Source organism: Bombus impatiens, unplaced genomic scaffold (genome assembly GCF_000188095.3).
Source record: "Bombus impatiens unplaced genomic scaffold, BIMP_2.2 scf_0152, whole genome shotgun sequence".
NCBI lineage: Eukaryota > Metazoa > Arthropoda > Insecta > Hymenoptera > Apidae > Bombus > Bombus impatiens.
This window is the reverse complement of record NT_176571.1, coordinates 628,827-656,476: the sequence shown is the minus strand read 5'-3', so window position 1 is coordinate 656,476 and position 27,650 is coordinate 628,827. Positions and strand designations below refer to the sequence as shown.

At 37.9% G+C, this 27,650-nt stretch overlaps 1 protein-coding gene across 1 annotated transcript; it reads right to left on the bottom strand.

The window, feature by feature from the left end:
• Nucleotides 1-2,243: 2,243 nt before the first annotated feature.
• Nucleotides 2,244-5,399, bottom strand: LOC100747520 (homeobox protein Hox-D3-like). Its single transcript, XM_033319435.1, has 2 exons — nt 4,636-5,399; nt 2,244-2,812 (listed from the first exon to the last, which is right to left on the bottom strand). The coding sequence occupies exons 1-2, from the start codon at nt 5,264-5,266 to the stop codon at nt 2,244-2,246; spliced, it is 1,200 nt and encodes a 399-aa protein (XP_033175326.1). The 5' UTR covers nt 5,267-5,399.
• Nucleotides 5,400-27,650: the final 22,251 nt, after the last annotated feature.

Genomic DNA, 27,650 nt, shown 5'->3' with positions numbered 1-27,650 from the left:
GGGGGGGGGGAAATATATTCAATTTCAGGTTCACAGCTAAGACGCGTTGCAGAAAAACCAATACGTATCCGCGTGCCGGCCATGATGGATTGCCGGAGCTATGGGAAACTATCTGTCAAGCACAATATCGACCCTCGCTCTCTTCGTCCAACCCCTAGAAACCGAAGGTTCACTCTCGCTGCCGGCGTCCGTCCCAGAGTTGTACTCTCTCTTTCCCCGCGATGTGGCCTCACCTATACATTTCTATACAAATCTTTACTCGGCCCCCCTTTTTCCTCTCTCTTTCTCTTTTCCTCCCCTCCTTTCTGGTCGAGAATCCGTGACCATTTCGCAAATGGCACGTCTCTCCTCCACTCTATGGAGCCTGCTGCGTTTGCATAAGAAAAGAGCGCGAGATGTATAGTTAAAGGCCGACGGGCTGTCGCGCACGAGGAATCCTCACGATAAAGGAAAACCGCGATCCCATTAAAATGCTTTATCGATCGCCATCGATGCCTGGCGATCGACCGATAACGACGACACGACTCGCGATTCACCGGCCTCGTTTGTCGAATCGCTTTCGTGCGGTTGCTGGTAGTCCACTGACGAGAATCTTCGCTGGCGGTCTGAATTAATTCTAGGCAAATTTCCGTTTACTAGTTTCTGCTTGTATTAGACAAATTGCCCTCTGTTTTTAATTTATTGTGCAAAGCATTACGAATGAAACTTGTCATCGTGTAAGAAACAATTCGTTTTAGTATAAAATAGAATATGTTGTGTAACTTCTATAATTAATAAATTAAGAAATGAACATGTAACAAATAACTATATAACAGACTGGTGTAGTTGTACGATTTATACAAAGCTAATGTGTCGTTTAAATATAAAGCTAACTATTTAAACTTGCTAAATCTAAATTATTTAATTAACTAATAGGAACGTTAAACGTTGCTCGCATGTACTGTTAGTCTGCGATTATTGCAAAAACAGAATTTAGAAAAAAAGACTATAGATTTAGATAACAAACACTGAGATTTCGATGCGGCTATTAAATAAAGCAAGAAAACATGGACTGGTGATTGCATTTTACGGGATTTATAAAACTCCATTTATTCAAAGGCGCACTTCACTTTCTTCGGGCAACGATGACAATTAAATACTTGCGAAATTCGCAACCACACAAAGTTCCACGATTTTATTAATTAGGGATTTATTAATTAGAAATTACTTAGAAAACTGAAGCGCAAGATACACGTTTGTATACGCACAAAGAACGTTTTCGGCCATCTTGTTTCGTGTGAACAGCGCAGCTGCCGAGCGTATCCCCACTCTCCTTCATCCCTTAACTTTACGACTCCCCACGTTATTCTGTGCCTTCACTGGTAACCGAATATCGGTAAATTATTTTGAAATTATTTTTCATATTCTAAAGCGAGACCGTTTTCCTACCGATAATTTTAATCGTTGAAATCAGAATTACGTTCGAAGAAGAGCGAAACCATCGGTCAAGTGGACTTTTTGCAAGTGTCTCGGTTTCTGAAACCACGTCAAAGGGTTATAACCAAAGTGAAAACGCCGAGTCAGTGTCATTAATCAGTCAAAATATAAAATTCGCGTCAAAATATTTTCGAAAGGACGATCGCGCTTCTCTTCGAAATGGAGATACTGTGTGTTGTAACCTGAACCGATCAACGACGACCGCGTACAGAGCGAAATGCGCCGTGAACGACCTCGCTTTCGGGATACCTGAGCCGCAGGATACTCTGCTGTTTAGCTCATTTGGCCATAAATCATAGTGGTTGCAGGGTCAGCTGGCCTGATCTTGTTCCGAAAACCACGTTCTTTGCTCACGATCTGTGTCAAAGTTCTAAACTTACGTTTATTAAACAGTTTTGCAAATTCAACAATAGACTAGATTTTCAAGCACTCGACGATTTCTCAACATTTCGTACGAAATTACTTCGGGTCCGAGCCAAGTTCTCGAGAAGATTATGTCGAACAGTTTGAATCTACATTTGTTTATTGTCGTTGCATGCACGCGAGTAACAAATTACACGAATCTTCGCGAGTATCACATTGTTCTATTAACTCCCTGCATTACGACACATCAAATATCGTTAGCGAAATAACACTATACGTCAATTACTGTTAAGATAATTATACTTACGATTTCCCAATTCTCCTATCAATCGACTAGCGACTATATACACCGCTATAAGTGTTCATGATTTCAAGGGACGATCTTAGTTTCCCTAATCCTCTTCCTAAAAATAATCATTGTTGTCGTACCGCCTATGATGATGATAATGTTGTTGTTCTTGTTGTTGTAGTCGTTGTTGTTGTTGTTGTTGTTGTTGTTGTTGTTGTAGTAGTAGTAGTTGTTGCTGATGACGATATTCGAAATATGCCTCGTGGAGCATGTCTTGCCTGGCAGCAAGATGAGCGGGCATCGCAACTTGTTCTGGCTGCATCATTGGTGCGGTGCTTGGTCCTGGGTACGCTGCGACCGGCAGCGTATCGATGAGCGAAGCATTGTGACTCGGCGAACTGCTGCCTTCTGAATTTCCTTCTGATGCGGAGTAAGCGGGTGGGCCGACCCTGTTCGCCTCTTGTAATGCGGGTTGAGCAAGTTTACCATCCTTTTTCGCCTTCATTCGCCGATTTTGGAACCAGATCTTGATCTGGCGTTCAGTTAAAGAGAGAGCCTTAGATATCTCGATGCGACGTCTTCGAGTGAGGTAGCGGTTATAGTGGAATTCTTTTTCCAGTTCCAGCGTTTGAAATCGAGTGTATGTTTGTCGGGTTCGCTTCTGCCCAACGTTGTTTCCATCGCCTGTAACGTAACCTTGATATTCAGTATCATGTCAAATTTCCATAATTTAATGAGAGGAAAAGCTAATTATTTTCATAGAGTTCGACAGGCTCAAATTCGGTTCTATAATACTATAAAAAATTGTTTTTTATAATATTTCAATATTATAATATATTAAAATAATATTGTTGAAAACGACAACGTGAATTTGTGCTCACCATCCTAATGCAGATACGTTAGTTATAAGAAATAGTAACTAGATGATAATCCTAGTTACAATCGATAGGTTTAATCGATAGGCTTAAGATGCTTTTCTATTTTTATCCCTAGTTTTTGTAAACTCGTGCAATAAAGGTTTTTTTGGCTCACAACGGTGTGATAGATTTATCCACTCAATAAAATAATAACTATTGTATTCCTACCTCTGAGTATAGAAATAACAACAAATATAATATATTTAAATATCATAAAAAATTGTTTTCTATAATATTTCGATATTATAACATGATATTAATATAATATTGTTGAAAATGACAACGTGAATTCGTGCTCGCCATCCTTATGCACATCCGCTAGTTATAAGAAATAGTAACTAGATGATAATCCCAGTTACAATCGATAGATTTAATCGATAGGCTTAAGATGCTTTCTTATTTTTATCTCTAGTTTTTGTAAACTCGTGCAATAAAGGTTTTTTCTGGCTCACAACTGTGTGATAGATTTTTCTGTTCAATAAAATAATAACTATTGTGATCCTATCTCTGAAAATAGAAATAACAACAAATATAATATAATTTAATATAATATAATATATATCGGAATGACGTCAAGAATAGGGTTAGGGACGTTTAACGAACTTTCGCTGGGATTAGTCATGGTTGTTATACAATAGTGGTAATGTTGACTATCACAGTCGTAGGTATTACAACGTTATCGAGTAATCGCGGTGATTAGACGGTGGTCTCAGTTTCCATAACGAATCCATTGCCAACAGGACGACGAATGCAATGTGATACACGATTCTGACGTCGCTCAAAGTGCAAGTAGTACTGCTTTGCATAATATCTCTCTATGTCCTCTCCCCACCTCCCCGATCAGTCTTTGTTTTTAAAGAGAGCTATATGATTATTCCATACGTCTGTTAGATCCGCGTCTCTCCCGCGACCGTGGCTACGTTCAGTCAACCGTTACGTTGCTTCAAATCCAAGCCCACCGTCATTAACCTTGAGCACAACTATTTCTTAGTTTTATTACTTTAAGTGTATTTACAGTAAATGTCTGGATTAGGGTATTAGGCTTTTCCCGAATATTCAAAAAGGGAGGCCTCGATGTCTTTTCATCTTCAACATATACTGTAATATAATATAATATATTCAAATATTATAAAATATTATAAAAAAATTTTTTTTATAATATTTTATATAATATTTTATAATATTTCAGTAGACTCGTGACTACCTTTGTAACTTTATATTATAAAAAATTGTTTTTATAATATTTCAGTAGACTCGTGACTACCTTTGTAATTTTATATTATAAAAAATTGTTTTTTATAATATTTCAGTAGACTCGACTACCTTTGTAATTTTATATTACAAAAAATTGTTTTTTATAGTATTTCAGTAAACGCGTGCCTATAAACTTGTGTAAACTATGTTTGTGTGACTATGTGTATGTTGTGTGACTATAAACTTCAGTAAACTTGTCTAATACTTAAATATTTTTACTATAAAAATTCCATGAAATTCGACAAATTTCTATCTACGAAGGCTACCGTCTACGGTATTTGGATATTTTTCATGCAAAAAATAATATAAAAATTCTACAGAAATTGTCCTACATACTGTTAAAATAAGATCTCATCCATGGATATTCCACCTGCTGGTGCGCCTGCTCGTCCGCGAACTCGTTAATTTCGGCAGGGTTTCGCCTCTCAGTAACTTGACCATTTACGTAAGCAGCGTATCTATGCTGCGCGGCATAGTTCGTGCGCGAGTTTGATGCCATCATCATAGATGGGGTTACGACACTGTTAGAATATTGTTGTACATGATAACCTTGGTGGTTCGGCAAGTATCCATTTTGAATTTCTTGCTGTCGAACTTGTGCTTGGGCATCCGGTAGAAAAGCGACAATAGGAGACATTCTGCCAGTCGAGGACGATGGTGTGTACGGAGCAGACTGACAGGGAATATTAGACATATTCTGCCCGCCTAGTGGTGCTCCCCGGTTTCTACCAGGATTAACGCGATTTTGGACGACTGTCTCTTTCCCCTGGCGTAACAGCATCTCCAAAAGGCTAGTGGAGCCTGAACAATTCTGGTCCGAATAACTTTGATTGTAACTTGGACCCGGGTATATTTGCTGTTGTTCTGTCGGGTGCGAACTGCCGGGAAAGTTATTCTGTTCGTTAATAGGTGGCTGGTTAAGCCACAAGTTTGCGTCAGCGTCGGCGAAATGCACTGTGTTCGACATAGTCTTTGGATTATTAAAACAACACAAATATACCGATCAGGACTTTTCGTATGGCACTGATTGGAGCACTTAAGACAGGGCGACAGGTCTCATACACCACGGACACAACTGACCGTCACAATGTTTGTTAGAATGTAAGATATTTTATATATATATATATATACGCATTATCAAATGTTCACTAACGATCAACACGAAGCACTTTTAGTTGTATCAGGAAGTCAACTGGACGAGCAGGAACGAGGACACGTCCCTACCGTACTGGGTGTACCATCACTTTGTAAAAGCAACAGACACTGAGAGGTCGACGGCAAGCCGACTTCCAATGAAATGAAACGATCTTGTCCCTGTGACGATTTTAACCGTTTACTGTACACGGGGGTTCTACGTGTGCCAAAAAGGGGCTCCCCGACAAACTTTCACCGGTTTATTACCGTACCACGTGGACGCAGGCGTATCCGGGTGGAGGTGGAAGGGACAGGGCCAAACAACCCTCGTACCAAACGTTGCACCTCCGTGGCTACCGCAGGGGATCTCTGTTGCTTCGCCTCTATCAGCTGCCCTTTGATTCAAAGTTAAGGCCACCCCCGACGTACGTACTCGCTTTTCGATCTGTGCCACAATCCCCTCCCACTATTAACGCTATTCACACAAAACCCATATTGGCTCCCCTAGCACCCGACCTCGCACAATGTCTCTGCCATGTGTGCGCGTCCCTTGGCCAGCGCGCACTCAGTCCTCCTATCGTCATCGAGCAATCCCATCTCATGAGATACACTGAAAAAATTGAATAAACTGATAAGCCAGATTTGAACGGCTCTGTGAGGTTAAACACGAGCGAAAATCGCAAAAGGAAAGCACGACGGGTATGAGTTTGCCGATTTGTTTATTTTGATTTCATCTGACGGTTATGTGAACGGTTGACATAATTTAAGATTAGGACAGTTCTGTAACGACAACAATTTCGATTGTGTTGTTTTGCTTCGGAATATTAACACCGTTATGATATACAAACTCGGGGGAAAAAAAACCGCTACGGGTAACCGTTAAGCCAAGTCAAATCCTAAATTTTCTCTCGATTGGTAGAAATAAACAAACACGACTGTTAGAACGATCAGTAGTCGATCTTTAGCGAATTATTTTTTTCAATATTCTCATTGAACATTGTTGTCAATATAGAACGATCTATGGTTGACTTTGTATCACTTGTATTGTACGGTTATTACTGTACCATATATCTGTAAGTGTTTTAAAATAAATTTGTCGACACAAACATCATAACTTGTCTCATTGGTACAAAAACCAACTGGTTTAATCATCCTCTATAAATGTTTCAAGGATAGAGATTACACCAACAGATCTCACAAAGGACGTAACCTGACCTACAAACACTCACCACACTAAAGAAATGAATCAATCAAATTCGAAGATGGTATCCCACTGGAGGTAGCCATCCACATGCTATATTGCTATATCACTAAGCTATAATATTTTACCAAATGTCCTACTGGACAAATTGTAAAATGTAAATAAATAAATAATAATAAAAAAAAAGTCAGAGATCTTAGTCTTGTAAATTGTTAAGTTGAGCAGGTTTTGCAAAAGCCAAAGGTAGGATTATTGAGACAGGCAACGTTTTAACACATTTGTGATTAAATACGGCGAGGAATGTTTGTAGAATTTTGTATAGAACGAAAAAGCATCAGTACGTTTAGTTTCTAAAGCAAAGGAGAAGATAATTTTGCTAATTGAATTTTATAATCCTATTCTTGTCAAAAATACAATATCTGAATTATTCTGACTTTAACCTGTAGCCATGAAACGTATTATGAGATTCAGTAAAGTAAAAGAAAATACATGTTTAGCTTCTAAATCAAAGGAGAATTTAATTTTGTTAATTGAATTTTATAATCCTATCCTTGTCAAAAATACAATATCTGACTTATCCTGACTTTAACCTGTAGCCATGAAAGTTGCTATGAGATTCAGTAAAATAAAAGAAAATACACCTTTAGCTTCTAAATCAAAGGAGAAGGTAATTCTGCTAATTGAATTTTATAATCCTATCCTTGTCAAAAATACAATATCTGACTTATCCTGACTTTAACCTGTAGCCATGAAACGTACTATGAGATTCAGTAAAGTAAAAGAAAATACACGTTTAGCTTCTAAATCAAAGGAGAAGGTAATTTTGCTAATTGAATTTTATAATCATATCCTTATCAAAAATACAATATCTGACTTATCCTGACTTTAACCTGTAGCCATGAAAGTTGCTATGAGATTCAGTAAAATAAAAGAAAATACACCTTTAGCTTCTAAATCAAAGGAGAAGGTAATTTTGCTAATTGAATTTTATAATCATATCCTTATCAAAAATACAATATCTAATTTATCCTGACTTTAACCTGTAGTCTTTATTTTATGAAGTAAAATACAAGAGGTTGCTTTGGGTGATGTGATATTGGAAGAATGTGACTTGTAGGTTAGCTTAGATTTTTATTCAAATATCCATAGTTGGTCTTTGAACATTTTTGAAGGGAGTTTTGCAATATTTCCAGAGAAAGAAAGGAGGAGACCAGAAATAGATATTTCGAGCTGGTAAACAAAGAGGGTAGCAAAGCTAGACGCAAGCAGTCTTGCGAGTGACGTCTCTTTCTAGAAGCCTGACCGGCGACGATTAATCAACCCTGTTGAACCCTCTCTCTCTTTCTCTCTCTCTCTCTTTCTTTCCCTCTTCTCTTTACTGTTATATACACGTGCATTTAACACGTCTCTTCTGCCCCGTTCACCTTCTGTATTTTCATTAATCCCACTTTCGTTCCGGTGCATTTTCGACCAGGGAAACAAGCAAAGGAAAGGTCGAGAAAAAGCTGAAGTATTATGAAAGTAGGTTCAGCTACTTCCATTGAACGCATCGACCATATCGGAATCTCACCTCTGCCCTTCTTTCTGAAATTACGATCGAAGCTGTAAATTTAACATTTAGGTAAACGCTTAGTACTTTTCTTTGAATATTCTATTATTAATGAAATCCTTAGACCGAGAGCTATTCAACTCTGTCTTCAAAATTATATTCATTTCTGAGGAATTTTAAAAAACAACTTGTCAATTAGTGATATTATTATTGAAAATTCTCAACGCGAGAATTGATTGTAATTTTAATAAATAAATAAAAAGAAAAAAGAAATTAGTGATATTAATGAAATGACAAATTGCGAATTTTAGGTTATACAGCTCTTCTCCACAATTTGACGATTTCACGTCACGTAGAATAACTCGATATTTTATGAGATTTATTTTTTTAATTTCGTGTCTTTGTATCAAAATCACATAGAATGTAACGAAAGCGTAATAGGTAAACGATATGTAAAACCGAAAGCTCGTCCAAAATCGAAAGGCACGGACTAAATAATAATAAATCAAATAAATAAATAATATATCAAAATACAATATTACAATAATTGCAAAAGAGTTTATTAATACCAACATATTAATAAAACACAAAATACTTCTAACTTGTAAAATTTGACTAACAATATTAATTTCTTTTTATTTTATTTATTAAAATTACAATCAATTCTCGCGTTGAGAACAATATTAATTCAATTGTCTTAAAGTGTCCTTAAAGTGATATTCCATTGATATAGTTTAATTGAAACAATCACTGATGTACCCTGAATTACAAAATCTCGTTTGATTCGAGCACCTTGCTAAAACCAGGCTAAAACCGGGATTAAGTGAGATACAACAGCGCAGCAGACGCTAATGATCAGCTTATGGTTAAAGGTCCCGCTTCGAAACAATTATCGTCTAGCGAAGATAATAGACGACCATGCGAACAAACTATAAATAGTAAAGTAACCCCGAAAGAAAGTGATTGATGTTCCGTTCGACGTGGTGACCAAATCAACGGGGAATCCGGCCATCTGATCAGGATGGACACGCGTCCGCACGAGTACAAGCAGACCTTTTGTGTATATAGACACGTTTTCACGCACACTAGCACGCAAATGATGCTGGGAGTGCTCGGATCGTGGCTCGCGTGCCCGACAGAGAAATGGCTACGATGATAATAAATAATAATCCGCAAAGGACGATACTTGTGGGAAGGAACCGAGGGTCGAAAGAACGTTTCGCGAACCATAATTTTACCTACTGACTTAATTTTCCTCGTTCGCGTAACCTTTGCCATCAGGCTCGTCGTTAATGAAAGCTTGAGCGACGCGTGAGGGATTGAGAGATTTTAGATAAAAGAAAAACGATGTTCTCGTTCGGCGAGACGCCATGGAAATCTCGTTCGTTGGTCAAGTTGGCAATTCGAGGCAGGATATTCCATAGGAATTTTGAAATTGATAAAATAGAGAAGAATTCTGGATTCTATTGAAGAATTCCTGCATCGAATTGCATTTTCCATCTTTGTGTTACAAAATAATTACTTGAGGACTCTTGGAACGATGAAATAAATTATACGGATGATTTAAGATATATTGGGATGAAAATTAAAAAAGGAAGATTCTTAGGACTCAGAAATTATTTGACTTGAGCAATTATTTTGCAACACTAAAAATAAAAAGTGAAATTCTAAATAATCGTTAAAACTCGATTTAACTATATGCAGATGTTTGACCAGCGTAGTACTGACCCGCCTTAAAGTCCCTAACCCCAAGAGCAATTAAAACGTCAAAACTTTCAAATGATTTGTTGCGCCGTGTAAAATGTTCACAGAGAACGTCTACAGTGAAAGTACGACCTTGCAGCAAGTCGAGTGCGGAACAGATTTTCGGAAAAATTCGAAGTTAAAGGTGGCGAGTGAAAGTTTTATTGGTCATTGTCATGAAATTTTTAGAAAGGTAATGTTCGTTTCGGGTGAACGTCACGTCCCTTGGTATACCTGGCTGGCACAAAAACAACGGCAACAGCTGGCAATAATTCTGTTTATGGTGTTGCATCCGTGCGGGCGACACTAGCGACGTAAAAATGAAGACACCGTGGCCACTTCTGGCTCGTTCTTCTTCCTCTTCGACGACAACAGGGGTGGGGATAACGCGTGGGGAGGCGCGTGTCTTCGAGCTGCTCGGTTGTTAAGGGACGCTGCTATTTATGAAGCGGACTCATAAAATATAAAGACAGCGCACTTTGGCTGCAATACGTCATCCCAGGTGTCGTTCAGGTAGTTTGCTTAATGCTATGTCTGGCCTGGTCCTGCTGTAAATAAGAACCTGTGCGCTTTTTTCCCTTCTTTCCTTTCTTCCTTCGCTTCGCCTTCCTTCCACGAGATTCTCCTTGCTTCACTGTCAATAGGAAGACATCCAGGTTTATCCGCGAATCTACTGTGCAATTAAGATTTCCGATCATGCGCTGTACCTCGTCGAAAACGTTGTGACGATAATTACGCCGGTCCCAACGGTTCAAGGTATTAATTATATGTGAAAAAGCTTACGTACCTAACCTCTCGATCGAAGCATGTGACGTATCGACCATTCCCGAAACCCAATAATTCCGAATTTTTTATTTTACACCACCGAGATTCATAACGTGCACACCAATCATTAAAGAGGATTTTTGTCAAATTAAAGGGAATTCGGGATTTTTTCCGCTCGAGGATGATCTTGCAAACAGGCTCACGTGATTCGAATTCTCACTAAAATCTACGCTTGCGATAATACGTTTACGATATATATCGTTACGATTACTCGTTACTCGATACGTTTCTATTAGGTTGACAGTTAACACAATATTTATCCTTTCAATGCAGTATTTGACGTAGAATATTGTACACTAAAACGTTCTATAATTTCACTTGCTCATTTAAGTACTATTTATTCAATTACAATTTTTGAATTTCCATCGATAGGTTAATTCGAAGCACAAGTAAAAATTCATTCCTTGGAATCATTTTTCAGGAAATATTTCGTCCTGAATATCTCAAAAATCACCTAATTCATCCTTTCCCCCTTCCATTAAGTAACAATAAGTTTCAAAGTCGGATTTCTCCAATAAACACATCGAGAGAAATATTGGGTTGGCAACTAAGTGATTGCGGGATTTGTCATTAGGTGATAATGACGAAACCCGCAATCACTTAGTTGCCAACCCAATATTACAATTAAGCAATTTCTAAATTACTTTCTATTAGATGATTCAATTAGTTATCTAAATTAAGTAATATTCGCTTATTTATAATACTTACTTATAAATTATATTTATCTATAATAAGTATTAACTTATTATAAATAATCAGCCATGTCACTGCGCCACGCCAGAAAAATTACTGAAAATTCCCAACGCGAGAATCGATTGTAATTTTAACAAATAAAAAAAAAAAAAAAAGACTTTCTATTAGAATTCAGAATTATTGGCAGGGTGTTTCGCTCAAGGACGATCGCTGATGTTCTTTTGCTTGTAAGATAATCGAAAATACGATACACATCACGTAGAAATGAAAATTAAAGCTTCGATAGAATATTCGTTTGCATTGCTAGGAAATTAACGGAGCAGAAGCATTGGATCGAGGTGCGTGCGCACATCTGTGCAATGGGACATGGGGCGAATCAGTTACTTTGAATAAGGATTCTCACTCGCACGACAAATTAAATTGGGGCTACGTATTGCGTGAAATGGCGCGGCATCTCCGAGGGTAACATATGTGTGCCCTCGTCCGCCTCGTGTACCTTCCTCGAAAGGGACGGAATTTCCACCGCTAGCAAGGGCGGCGTTTGTGACCATTTGGGAAAATTGGGAATATTGGGATCAAGCCAGACGGTCTCTATTATTGTTCGATTGATTTATATTTTGTTTGCGTTGCTGCACAACTAACTTTATAGTTCTGTTCGCCTGAAACTTCACTGTTTGCCACGTACAGTACGTTTCACCGAGATTCTCTTATTTAAAAAAGCTTAAAGGCTTGACACAGATACCGCGTGAGCGAGGTTTAAAATACGCGGTAAAAATTGTTTAAAGTCAAATGACAGTGCTGTTAGAATATGGAAGATGGTTGCACACGTATTAGAAAGTTCAAAATGGTGGTCTGCATGCAGCATGCCAAGGGTTTAATGGCAGCGAACTAGAGCAGGCGTTACGGGGCGGAGCGGGAAAACTGCTGAGCAATCGTTCAAAGGGCGGCCGATCTCTCGGTCAAAGAAACAGGAAACTGGAGCAAAATACGATTCCTTTTGTCGCGTTCATTGTGCAGTTATACGTCTACTTTCATTTCAACAACCTATGTAAATGGATACATTTTTACAGCTGTGATTGTTAGAAAAAACGACGCTCAAAGTTCTTTTCAAATTTCTAATTTGTCCAAGCCTGAGAAGATCGAACTACAAACTTCGTATAAATGGAGCACCTACTGTGCATTAATCTGCATTAATCGAGCTTAGACTTCTTGTCGTAAACGATTTAGAGGATAATTCTCTTCGACGTTAAAATGTGAAAATTCATTCGTTTTTGTTGTTAAATAGGTTTTGGAGTTAGATATTTAACAGATTCACACAGATTCAGATTTTATATTCTGTATTTCACCACCATGCTCAGCCATATGAACACATCGGATACACTCAGATAATCATTGTATGGCTACTTATGGCTGTATCGGTACTTTTGCTTAAACCACCCTACAACCGAAATTCATTGTTTATTGTGAACAACATACGCATGTAATACTCATCTACTGGTCAATAAACGTTATAGAAAAAAAAGATACTCAGATAATTAACACATGGCGGACGACAAAAACAAAAGAGCACCGTTAGAAGTCATACCAACTTTGCATGTAAGAACTAGTGATCATACCAACCTAATATTTTTCTCAACAGCTTCCATATAGTTTTTTGTAACTGAAATGAAAGAACAAACGTAAACGAAGTTCTATCGTATTAGAAAGTATCTGGTCTAATGATTTGAAAAAACGCAACAAGGCCTATGTTTTAAAATAATTTTTCTTGGAAAGAGTGCGGAAAAAGGTAGCATCAATTCGTCACGTTAAGATATGATTCCACTCCATCGTTGGCTCCCCAGGCTGCAGAACCGACGCGTTTAACAAGCTTTCCAGAATTTAATAACATCGAACGCAGGTATGAGGTCTGTTTATGGTGCGGCATACCTTTCTGCTGTACGAGAAATCCCTAGCCCTAGAAACGGCTATTCGAAAGGTTATAATGAAAAGAGTAAATATTGCCACCTATTATACCTATTAGTTGATTTACTATTTTTTTCGACTCTTAAGTACCTTTACCGTTTCCTGTTTCCAGGGACTTAAATTATATTGAAATTTCATTTTGAAATTTTGAAATTTCCGAGTTTTGAAATTTAAATATTCCTAGTACGACCGTACTGTTTTGTCAACATAGAGTTTTTGTAAAGGAGACTTTGTCATGAAGAATTTACGATGGGTAATACTAACCTAAACCTAAGTCCATGTCAATCTTCTCGTTGGGTACTACGTAGCCAGATGCCTAAATGATTTTGTGACATTTTTTCGTACTTACTTTTTCGAAATTTCGTACATACGTATGAAAATTGGCCTGTCCTTCGAATCCCTGGAATTTTCCATCTAACAATTAAACCCTGTTGTAAATAACAATCTTTTTATACATTCTGTATTTTTTATTATGTATCATAAACTGTCAGAGTTTATTACTTCATGCAGTAAATTTTCTTCCAGCAGGACCTTCGGTAAATTTGTGAAAACTGTAAACGGCATTCCCTTGTTCCACACATTCATACATACACAGAGTTACTAAATAAATGAAATTAAAAATAAATAAAGCAAATGGCCAATCAATATCTTTTCAAAAATATCAATAAACCTCTAAAGTTGGGATGCTTCAGCCGCAGTTTGTAACAACGTAATTCACTACAGCAAGTATTAACTTCATTGCCTGCAACCCTCCCGCCACCGACAACGATCTCCACTTACACTCCCGTCGGAAATCTCTACGTGCTGCAAGTAAATCATTTTCCTCGATAAATCGGTGAATTACATTGCAATATAACGTTATTGATCACGGAACATCAAGTGCCCCGCGGACTGGTATCCTGCGATATCTAAAGAGAGTCTATTCATCGAAAGAGAAGACAGTCGCACTGGAAAAAGCACGTCCCGAACGACGAACAGAGAGAGAGGGGGAGCAGCACGGGAGGAAAGATGAAGAAAGAGGAGACGAGTACGTCTTCACGGGATTCCGAGCAACGCTATCGATCCCGCATTCGTTTGTATAACGTGTTTACTTCTCACCGCGGATATCTTCTCTCATAGTCTCTCTCTCGGCGCTGTCTATTGAGACTGCGAGCGGTCCGAGGCACCCTCTTCCCGATCCAGCTCTCTCCCAGCAGGGGTGGATCGACGGCGAACGCGGAACTACCACGGGGAAGAGGGACCGCTGGAAATATCATTTATCACCGGCGGCACTGTCAATCCAAGGCGCATTGATACGATGATGGTCCAGCGACGCCACCACGGTGCCGCTGATCTTTCCCACTCTGAAAGATCCAACTGTTCGATATTGGAAATTAAAGCCGAGAGAAGAAACTTGGCGAAGATGGTTTTCGAGGGGATGGCGAATTTTAGTGGTAAGGGTGAAGGAAGTGGCGAGGGGTGGCTCGTATTATTCAGGTCCTTGAGGACTGTGGATTTGCTGGGTTAATGTAGAGATTGATACTGGGTTACTCGTGTACTTTGGTCTGAAGGGTTCCGGGGGCTGGAGGAATGAGAGTTTGAGGCAAAATTCGTGATTCCTCGTTAAGTATAAGTCGAATGGTTAAGCCAGCTTAGGAAAGATTTTGAGTATTACAATTTAAATATTCTGTAATTAGAGGTCCTAGCCCTTTGAACGCTGCGTTGTCCGACGTTAAGCGTGCGCCATGGATGGCCCACTCTTTACGAACAAGCACACCGTGGGCTGCGTATTTTTTACGAAAGAGCGCGAGTTGAGCGGATTGAATTTTCATTGCAAAATATATCGATTGTGACTAGAATAAATTACGTAGTGATCTGAAAAGCCTTGATAACAATTTATTTCATTAAGCAATAATAACATGAACAACATCAAAGTTTGAAATTATATCTTAAAAAAATTTTTTTTTTTAATATTTATTAAAATTACAATCAATTCTCGCGTTGAGAATTTTCAGTAATTTTTTTAGCGTGGCGCAGTAACATGGCTAATTATTTATAATAAGTTAATACAATCTTTTAAATTGAAAATTTAATAATTTCGTATTGTATGGTAAATCTGAAAGCAGAGTTCCATACACAAGCCAATGTTACATTTTTTGCGTTGGTAACGCGAGTCAGTCCTGCCATTATGTTTAGTGCAAACAGCGCATCTTCGTCGCGAAGAATGTCTATTATTTTCTTTAGTTACGCAGGATGCAGGGAAATACCCCTCCGTTAATCGAAATGGAAGGTCGTCCGGACGAATTCTTCCTCCTTTAGCCCCCACTCTGCGTGGTGGGTACTTTTGCAAAATATCTTTTACGAGAAGCAGATGAAAATTTTCAAATGTTCCAGTTTTATTATCAGCACTTTTGTAAAGAATATATGCGATATATATAGCGAGGTGTAAGAGGTGGAAAAAATATTTTTTATACCATTTTGTGCTTTTTCGAACGCAGCGAAGTGAACTCAAGATCATATCGATTTTATCGACTGCGCCCATCAAGGCATTGTAGTCCGCTACACGCTTTGCTTTTCGCTTTGCTTTGATAATTAATTTTCTTTGTTTCAACGAAATCATCAGAATGTCAGGTGGATAACATCCATACGTCTTCTTTATCACGCCACTTTTTAGCCTAAAAATGTTATGGTAAAAATGTTAGGTTATGTGAGAACGCACGACTATGGTATCCCACTGGGGATAGCCACCTACATGTTATATTAGTATAGCGCTATAATATTTTACCAAATGTCCTACTGGACAAATTGTAAAATTTAAATAAAAAAAAAAAAAAAACTTTTAGCCTAAATTGAATGGTCATAGCGCTCAAAGGGCTAATATTTTAATTTCTATAATATGCATTCTCCAATTAGCTTTATATTTATCAATATAATCACGAAAATCGAAGCTTGAAAAAGATTCCTATAACGAATGCGATATATATATATTCATAAACATTCTCAACGCGAGAATTGATTGTAATTTTAACAAATAAATAAAAAAAAATGTATATATATATTCATAAAAATTGTCTCGTGAATTACTGTGTGTCAGATTGTATATATCAAATTTTGCGATCCAAATTTTAAATTTTTCTTTGATGAAAGAATATTTCACGTATAAATCGAAAGAATGAGGAATGAAATTAATATGAATACAATAGCGGGATTAATTTTATTCTTTTAATGCTACAACTTCAGAACCATTACGCAAACAAGGCGTAAATCAAACCGCGTGTTATCGTGCATTTATCAGCGCAACTACGTTAACAAGATACTCGCAGGTCTGCTTTATTAGAATAATGTGTTCACTTTTAACGTAAAATCGTTTACTAAGCGTAATGTGTGTGCAACTATTTAGATAGGATCCCTATCGAGGTTTCCGGACATCATCAAACTGGCACGCCAGGCTCAATATCACAAAGGCTTGCTTTTTACTTCGGTTCTTGTATGGTACGTCCTTTTATCGCGCTATTCCCCTCCTCTCACCCATCTTTAATTAATGTACATTAATCTCGTTTGCGCAGAATTACCAGTAGCGGAATCGGCTGGGCGCAAATAAAATTAATGCGCATAATATGTATGAACGTAATTGATGTCGGCAAAGGTGTTACTCGTAATAAAGAAGACCGTGTAATAATTTCAATATTTTATATTGATCCGCCTGCACGCCATACCAAAGTGTGCACGCAAAAGTAGCAGTTGATTGCGAAATTCTTGCAAATTATTCGGTTGTAAGGTGAACACTTATAATCGGTGTATAAGAAAGGCCTATAAGAAACCTTTTAAATAATCGTACGTGTTATGATTATTCATGTTCAGAAGTAACTACATGTGTAGAATGTCACTTTATAATGGATACAATTAGATATTGAAAAATTCCAGCGAATATTTCTGCAATTTAAAAACAAAATTCCACTCACCATCCTCGTTACAGCTTGAAATTTATTCGTCATTTTCCAATGCTAAATAATAAATAAAATACCAAACGACGATTATTCGTGTGAACGATATGTTAGGTTGGCACCTAAGTGATTGCGGATTTTGTCTTTAGGTGGTATTGACAAATCCGTAATCACTTAGTTGCCAACCTAATAGATTGAGTGTAATACGTAGAAACGGACATAATACCACTAAATATTACATGAAATTTCAGGGAATATTTCTGCAATTTAAAAACAAAATTCCACTCACCATCCTCGTTACAGCTTGAAATTTATTCGTCATTTTCCAACGCTAAATAATAAATAAAATACCAAACGATGATTATTCGTGTGAACGATATTAGGTTGGCATTGCGGATTTGTCAATACCACCTAAAGACGAAATCCGCAATCACTTAGTTGCCAACCTAATAGATTGAATGTAATACGTAGAAACGGACATAAAACACGATACCACTAAATATTACATGAAATATCGTATGCTTTCAGTGCATGCTGTTGCCAGCATAGAAGCGTTTGAAAATTTCCCATTGTCGCTTAGTGTAGAGAAGAAAAAAAAGTACAAAATGTAAGAAATAAGAATATTTAGCAATCAAATATTCGTCGTGCGATCTTGGCGAATCGTATTTGATACATAGAAACAATCGTACGCATAGCAGGAAATTTTATCAGTTAACAACGAATCCTATGAAATATCGTACGACTGCAATGGATAGTTCCGCGATGCAGAAGCGTTTGAAATTCGCTCATCGTCCTCCCTTGAAGAGTATCGACGTTGTCGTTTGTGGTGCCACCCATTAAACTCCGGTCTCCGTGGTTGGAACTTTTTTTAAGTCGTTGCCGCCGCCGCTCGCAGCCGGCGTCTCCGCTCCAAGGAGCGTGGAACGACTTTAAAGCGCAATACAATATCGCGCCCGGTCGAAGTTAATGAGAGTTTCGCGTGTTGCGGAAGCGACCGGGCTCCTCTGTCGCCGGCAGAGACGACCGCGCTTCCACCCTCTCGCACGGCCGCGCGCGCCACCACGTGCCACTCCCAAATTTTACACGCACCTTAAATATCCTCTAGCGCAATTAGCGAACTGTGCCATGGGTCTCAACAAAAACTATTTCACCGTTTTTCATTCAACACGTACGACAGAGATAAGACGCTAAGAGTCTCCTCTTCGTATCTTTCTGAAAGATACTGAAAGGCAACGTGGACGCTGCGCATTGGTGTGAACGAGCAGTAAAATTTGTCTGCAACTATGAAATAAGCGTTTGTTGTTTTTGATTTGTATACTTGCACCTAATTTGTTATCGAAAATATTACATGCAGATGAATTGGCATGGTAGGATATTATATGGAAATAAATTCAGGTGGTAAAGTACAAAGGTTTTTTAACAGAGAGAACATGACAATATGTTAAAAGTCAGGGCAGTTTTTAAAATTATCAATTAAAAAATACCGATTTTGATTAACTTTTTACAGAATGACGATACCATTATTTTACAGATGCAAAACATTATTTTAGTAGCGATGATTCGGTATAAAGGAGTGAGAAAAATCATGAAAGTGTAACTCTATAAAATCCTCATATTCTGGAAACTGCTTTAGATAAAAATATCCAGGCGTTTTCAGAGAAACGTACTTTTTAGAGAAATTAAACTACATCAATAGCTTTTTGCAAAAGTTACACATGATTACAGATTTTCTACCTTCATTGAATCTTTTGCCCTTTGAAAGTGAATTATGCATGCGAAAAAATATTACTTGGATTTGTTTAGAAAGCTGCCTACAAAAATATACAATATGTAACAGCATTTGTAAATAAATAATTGCTCGTTGTAAAAGTCTACTTCTAATATCGCAAGATCTAATGTTAATATACATGTGTCCTAACAGAAAATGTATATGTACTCAAAGATCCAACAAATTTGGTTTGGTCCGTGTTAATTAACATAAATACAAGGAATCCTGGTGTTCATAGAAATTGCTCATAATTAACCTCCATGTACTTTCCTATAGGGAAACATAGTAATTGTATGAACAGTGGTATAAAATTGCGCAAATGCAAATTAAATTGATATTACCTTAAGTACAAAAGAATTGTTTGAGAGGCACGATAAAAAGAGATGGAAATTCCAGACGAAGCTCGTGCAGGGAACACGAGGATACCAGGACACTCGACCAACAAACCGGCAATGCATCGTTAGCCGGAATGGTTGGCAGATAAATGACGTGGTCGCCTCGCATCTGACGTGAATGAAGCCAGGATGGCTTACCTACGTGTCCGTCGGATCGTGCGTGTACCAACGGGACCCACGGTGATCGCAATGACTACCTAATGATACATTGAACCGCGTGTTGCCTGGTGCATGCCGGCAACTTTCCGCGGTTTTCGCTTCAAACGAGCTTTCCTACTTGGCGAAAGGACACGAATATACTAGGAAATTACAATTGTTTCAGAAGCAAAAGAAAAGAGTATTATACTATTCGATTGAAGAACTTTAGGGGGTACATAAATCAAAGTAATTTCTTATTTCAGATCAGTAGGAGATCATGAGAATATAATTTTTGAAAATTTTGTTTGCCCTCTCTGGCGTTTATATCGACGTCATGCTCGCGTTGCGCGCTTATGTTCCTTTGCTCCTCCATGTTCACGCTGTACCGTGGTCATTTGAAAGACATCAGTGTAATGAAGTTTATTATGGTAGCATGTGTTACATTAGAGCATAACGTTATGGCGGCGTCGTATTTACGTTATTTCATAGACACAGCAAAAAATAGTACGGGACTTTATACTAAATTTTGATTATTCGTTCCTATTAAGTTTCTGCCATGTTTTTACTTCGAACTCATTCCCATTTCAGTATTAATCCCTGGAAATTTATTTAATATTAGTTAGTAAATATTTAATGTTATATTAACGTAATACAATATATTCATTTCATTACGAGCTATGTGTTCACTGTATGCAGTGAGAGCTGTTTAAATTATCACCGCTTTCGCGTAATATCGTGCAAACTATTTTGTACTTCGTTTCCAACCACTCTCGCTACTTATCGCAACAACTTTCACAATCGTCGTTTCAAGGAATAAACCAAGTCTGGCGAACGCGTATCGCAGTTCAAACGATACCACAATCGGTTGTTGACCGCGAAAATCCGCTCGCGGCGAGTGATACCAGACTGTGGAAAGAAACGAAGTACCGCGAAAAATCGCCGAATGACGTAAAACTGGGTGACCATGCTACCAGTTATCAAGGCCGGTATTTTAATGGTCAGTCACGGTTGATGTATTCGAAGAAGCTATTCTAGATGATTCTCTGACAGTATCGCTAACTCTTGTTTACTTCAATGAAGCTTACCAACGTTGAATTTCATTTAATGCAATTGTTACGTGGTTTAACTTAATTCCTTCTAACTCTGTACTTGCACAGGATGTGGCAAAATATTTGATGGATATTTATACATACAGGGTGAATTGCAGACATCAAAACGATGACAACGTTCAACGTGCAAACACGTCCCTTGGAGGCTTATTTCTCAGCTTGTGAACAATTTTATTTCACTCTGAAAATATACACTGGTATCAATGAAGGCAAACCTGTCCCTTTATCTCACTTACACTTCATATACTTTTACAATATGAAAAATTTCTCCACGTACTTGGAAGAATATACGTGGGTGGGCGGAAAAGTGGTAGAACAAAGATATCAGGAGGGAGAGGAAAAGAAGAAAAGGAAGAGGAGAAACGAAAGAAGTAGAAAGAAATGGGAAATAGGAAAAAAGAGAAGGAAGAAAATGATGTAAGCAGGGGAAGAAAGAAAAAAGAGAAGCGAGAGACAGAGGAGAAATAAAAGAGGAAAAAGAAGGGGAAAGAGCATTCAGAAGAAAAGGAACAAGAGTAGGAGAAAGAGAAGAAAGACAAAGATAAGAAAAAAAGGAGGAGAGGGAAGAAATACAAGCAAACAAAAAGAAGAAAGGGAAGAAAGAGAAGCAAAGAAAGGACAGAAGAAAAAGAAAGCGGTGAAGGAAGAAAAGAAAAGGAAAGATAGAAAGAGGACTGTACAGTATGCAAATGCAACTAACCTCATTTTCTAGTTTCCCCAAACGAGATACCCGCAACATGTCGGTATTTTTCACATGGATCTGTAGAACGATGGTTCGATGACATACGAATCGTAGGGAAATGTCGCGGAGGCGAGACCTTGCACCATCATAATTTTCCATGGAACTGCGTTTTTACGCCGTGACGGAAATTAATCGGCCCGCATTAATTAATAGACAGTTAAATTCAACGGTCGCTGTAAAACCGGTAGCCGGCGCGGGGCTCAGGAAAAAGGAAAAAGTACGTAGCGATATCAACGGTTGCATCGCGAGTTCGTGCGGTGTCCGAGGAAGTAATTAGGCAGCTACTTTCAAACCCATTCATTTTCACTCGGCTATCTCACCATAGTCGAGGAATATAATACTCGTACCTTTTTATTTATGTCTTGCAGAAACTGTTTATTCGAACGAAATTGTCGAACGAGTTATTAGCACAATCACCTACGTTCTTCGGGTTCTTAGAGATTGAAACGAATCGCAGGTCTGGTTACTTTGATATCTGCAAATAATGTTCCGTAAAGATTGATTTCTTGTCGTGTCATGATTTTTTACTGGCAAATATAACGCGTTATAACAAGTTTTATCAAGATTCTACGCTGTTTACTTATATTTATTATACTTGCTGCCCCTTCTTAACCCTGTTGCAATTTTCAAATCTTCATGCTCCAGTTATTAAAAAAACAAGAAATCACGGTTACTCACTGATCTGCCATATTTTTCTCAGTAATTGTGTATCAATGGAAAAACGCAGTTGGATAGAAAATATAATTCCACCTGCAAACACACCATTGGTAAAAATGCTTAAGATGATTATATTAGCTTGAAAACTAAAAAGAATTGAGTAGTAATAAACGTAATAACCTGTTCTTAACCCTGTTGCAAGTTTCAAATCTTCATGCTGCAGTTATTAAAAAAACTATAAATCACAGTTACTCACCATCTGCCATATTTTTCTCAGAAATTGTGTGATAGAAAAACGCAGTTGGATAGAAAATACAATTCCACCTGCAAACGCACCATTGGTAAAAATGCTTAAGATGATTATATTAGCTTGAAAACTAAAAAGAATTGAGTAATAATAAACGTAATTACCTGTTCTTAACCCTGTTGCAATTTTCAAATCTTCATGCTCCAGTTATTAAAAAAACAAGAAATCACGGTTACTCACTGATCTGCCATATTTTTCTCAGTAATTGTGTATCAATGGAAAAACGCAGTTGGATAGAAAATATAATTCCACCTGCAAACACACCATTGGTAAAAATGCTTAAGATGATTATATTAGCTTGAAAACTAAAAAGAATTGAGTAATAATAAACGTAATTACCTGTTCTTAACCCTGTTGCAATTTTCAAATCTTCATGCTGCAGTTATTAAAAACTATAAATAACAGTTACTCACCATCTGCCATATTTTTCTCAGAAATTGTGTGATAGAAAAACGCAGTTGGATAAAAAATACAATTCCACCTGCAAATCATAGGTAAAAATGCTTGAGATGATTATATTAGCTTCAAAACTAATAAACGTAATTACCTGTTCTTAACCCTGTTGCAATTTTCAAATCTTCATGCTGCAGTTATTAAAAAAACTATAAATCACAGTTACTATCTGCCATATTTTTCTCAGAAATTGTGTGATAGAAAAACGCAGTTGGATAAAAAATACAATTCCACCTGCAAACCATAGGTAAAAATGCTTAAGATGATTATATTAGCTTGAAAACTAAAAAGAATTGAGTAATAATAAACGTAATAACCTGTTCTTAACCCTGTTGCAATTTTCAAATCTTCATGCTGCAGTTATTAAAAACTATAAATAACAGTTACTCACCATCTGCCATATTTTTCTCAGAAATTGTGTGATAGAAAAACGCAGTTGGATAGAAAATACAATTCCACCTGCAAACACACCATATGTAAAAATGCTTAAGATGATTATATGAAAACTAAAAAGAATTGAGTAATAATAAACGTGATAAAACATGAAGAAATTAATCTAATATGTAATATAGAAGACCTAATATAGAATTTATCTAATAAATAAAGTACATGCTTGCAATATAAAATTTATAATCCAGACCAAATACCAAAGTTTTCCAAATACCAAACTTCAATGAAACAATTCCAACAGCATTCGTAAACTAACAAAATGGCGATCTAAACGACCGCGACTATTATTGAATAACCGACGAATCATTTAGGGGAAGAAGGGATCGAGCTGCAGTAGATCACTTTCTACAATTATCGTGACGTGGACAACCGGTAGAAGAAGAATTAGAGTTTGGCTGTCGCGGTAAGGGGGACTTGGTGGTGGATAAAGAAGGTGGGGTTAGAGGCAAACGGGTCTCGGTTACGTCCAAATAGAAATTCAATTGATCTTGTCCGGTAGTGTCAGGCAATCCATCTTGTTCCTTCCGCCGCGTCCGAAGACGCGTCTTCTAGACCGCTTCCACGCAAGGTTTTCACGTTTCTCGTTCTGCCGTTCTCGGTACCGCGACTCCGTCCATCGCCGGGTTAGAAAAAAAAAAAACGGGACAGCTGTCCGGCCAACCGCCAAACTGCTCATTAATTACATTCCCGTGGCTCACTCACACGCGACCGCTGCTGTTTGTCTTTCCGTTCCATTTTATTCCTATGCTGGCCGAATAAAAATGTCTGAATAAAAATCATCCTCACAGAGAATACGCACAGATTGTTTGTACTCACTTTAGCAGACTTCCGATCCACTTCTTTCAAATCGAACACCAACGCCAACTGCAACAGAAACTCGGTTTGATATTCGTTCTGCGTTTTGACAAACATCCGATAATTATCTATCAATGAATAAAATGAAGAAAGAAATTCTTATTTGGTTAGAAAGAAACGTATTGATTTTCTCTAAAATACTCTAAGTGTGGAAGGAATACTTTGATTTTGCATATGTTATTTATAACTATATTAATAAATTAATTGTTTTGTTTTAAAGTAACGACGAAAGAGTTTTCTTGTTTATTTTTATCGACGCTTATTTTTTTTCTATCGGCAATTTTTCTTTCCTAATCCTATCAACCGTTCTTCCAATATTCCGCACAAATGTTTCTTTACTGCATTTTATTCTCCATTATTTTTAATAACATTAGGTTATGTTAGGTTAGGAAAGTTTCTTTCGTTTCATAAGATGATAATAGATGAACAACAATGTCTCTTTTATATTATTTTATTGAATTACGTATGATCTATTTCGCTATATTTCTATTATTACGTTCGTACATAATTCAATAAACCAATATAAAACAAAAAACATGGTGCGTCTATTATCTTCTTATAAAACGAAAGAAACTCCTAATAGAAACGTGTGACAAAATTCACATGTCAACTCTGACCATGCTATCTTGCAATCGGCTCAATCTCAACATCCAACTGTACCAACATCAATCACGATTATATATACTTTTCCTTCGTAGAAGGAAAGAAGTCTTCTACACACAATTCCTATCATCTATAAGATACCCGATCTGCGTTTTAGCAAACATACAATGATCCCATGTAACCACCTAGCACCTCCGCAGACATCTTTCTCGAAGCAATGCCCGATGGCTGTGTCGATCGATGGAAAACAGTTGTTTCCGGCATAGCAATCGAACGTCAAGTAAATTGGCAAGCAGCGATCAACCATTTTCTCGAAGCGTGATCGATTATGCCATGCATCGGCATAATAACGATTATTCTCGGATTACCGATTTTACGCCGGACGATCGAAACGAGATATCGCAGCGATAGGTCGGCCACGATACGCAAGTACAGCTACCGGCTCCGCGTCGTTGATGCGCGTGCTTCCACGCTGTCGACTAATTGGTGGTACAACTTTATTACTCACCGTTAAATAATGACGGGCCATGCTAAGTGCGCCGGTTTAAAGACCATGAAAGGGAGCGTGAGTACGCTGATACAGGCGGCCGATAAACCTGCCGCAGCGCCACGCCGCGTCCGGCTTAGGACGCCATGCAAGTTGCCCCTCTCTAATAAGGCGATAAGGGTCGCGATTCCAGCGATTTCCGATGGCCCGCAGCCACCTCTTCCCGCCTCCAGTCAGACGCCTATCGAGGACGACCATATCCGGCTCCGCCACCACATGCGAATTTTCTTTCTTTCTTCGCGGTGAGATTAAAAGGTAACGCTCCAAGTGTGCCTCTCAAGCACCGCAAATATACGGCGCTCTATTGCAAATGTATTCTTCGCTCGTTATCGGTAATTGTGTACAAATAAAAAATAATACTCGTCAGTGAGTACTGTGACACCTGTGGACGCAAACCCGGCTTGCATCCGAATGAATTTTTTAAAAAATTCCACGATTATAATTAATATAAATATTATATTACTTCTCAGATGAATATTGTTTCGAATGACTTTAATGTTATTACTTCACGTCACTGTAGCGTTTCAAGTAGCAAGTCGAAGTACGATGAGAATAAATTGAAGTTGCCTGTCGATATTCACAATTAAAAGTTGAAGTGTTAAGGGTTAAGTTTCAGGTGATTATTAAACGTATTGGTTTGTTTGATAAAGAGACGAGTGATCAAATTGTTAATATTCAAGTGATTAATAGTTGTTAGATTGTTAATAGTTAATTATCTTAAAATCACTTTAAGCACAAATATAAAGATCGTAATCGTTACTCGCTCGATACTACCGTTTAACTCTACGTCCACTTTTCGACTGTGTGACTCGTTACAATGATCGTACTAGAATGCACGTCTGTTTGTATCGATCGATGGTATTACAAAAAGTTGAAACGTAATTCCAGTCGACGGTTTCAAGTAACAGCGATAACGTTTAGCCAGGAGTTTGTTTACCTTTGAAACTACCAAACCAAAACAGTGTCGACACTGCAAGGCGTAGTAATATGAACCACTACAAATATTCCGTCGACTCGTGTGCTGCTACCAGTTCCGTTTAGCTGTCGATGGAGGCGATACATACAAAGGTATGTCTTGAAATTTTATTTTCTATTATTAGCGGGAAATGGAATTAGGGGTTTTTGACGTTGAATATACACCGTGGCATTAGATTCATAGTTCCAGTGAAATGAGGAACGTTCTGTAGCTTAATAAAATAGGAAAATAAAGTCAAGAATTACGTAATTGTCTTGAACACCTCACTTTCGAGAAATTCGAGTTTGGAAGCTTGTCAAGTATGCGTAAATTTACACAGCTCGCAGTTTGATAGAAATAGACAATCGATAGTTTCTCAATAAATTTAATTATTCGATTTTGCGTATTGCATTTCTGATTACACTCTGTTGTATTGTATCTGTTCTGTATCTATACAAAAATTGACAATTTTTAAGTGGTCTCAATGCAGTCTGCTTTCGACTGGTTCTACAATTTTATAAACGTGTCGACCCTCGTTTAGGGACGATGATCCCAGATGGATTAATAATACCAAAAATGTACTACATAACATGGAATTGCTTCTGTAAAAAAGTAATAAATTAATAAATATAAAAATATTCTATTATTAGGTATTTTTTGAAGACCAATCATTTTCACTGGTTTTGGTAGAAATAGCTTCGTGTCAACTATCGGTAGTGTTAACAATAAGCTTTATACCTATGAAATTCGGAATGCTCCGAAGAAAATGATCCGATATCCAACCGATTTCGAAACCATTGCAATGTTGAGTCACGGGTCAAAGACACGAGGGTTCTCCGCACTGGAAAGTCCGTGCACGGCTAGAAAAAAGAGAGCAAAGCGTCTAGCAGCTACTTGCGGATAATTAATAATGTCGGGATCAAAAGTGTGCCCATTGAATGTTCGCTCATTCACAAATGATCTCTCTCCGCCCAGATGAATGCCGGACCAGATCGTTACAAGGGTATTCTACGGGCGTGCCTCGCACGGGTGTCTTCAGGTCAATACCGGCGGTTCGTTGAATACAATTATTAATGCCGTCATTAAGAGCATTTACCATTTTTAATGTGAACGATCGGAAAGAAATATAAATCATATCTGTCCGGCCGGCCAACGTGCCTGTACGAGCAGCCTCTCTTCTCCGATCTTTGGCTTCGCGCGATCCTGTTCCCAGCTTGCGTGCGCTCTTTGCCCCGTCCCTCCCTTTCTTTTCTCCTTTACCATCTCCTTCCGTCGATGATTTGGTAAAGGGGAAAAATTGGTCCAGGATACGTGCAGCGGATTAAAAGGGCGTGATTTCTGA

Bases quoted from the DNA above. Each gene is read 5' to 3' on its own strand.
- LOC100747520 (XM_033319435.1), bottom strand. From the start codon at position 5,266: ATGTCGAACACAGTGCATTTCGCCGACGCTGACGCAAACTTGTGGCTT. The intron at 2,813-4,635 runs GTATGTAGGACA...GTTACGTTACAG, and splicing joins GATGAGATCTTATTTTAACA to GCGATGGAAACAACGTTGGG.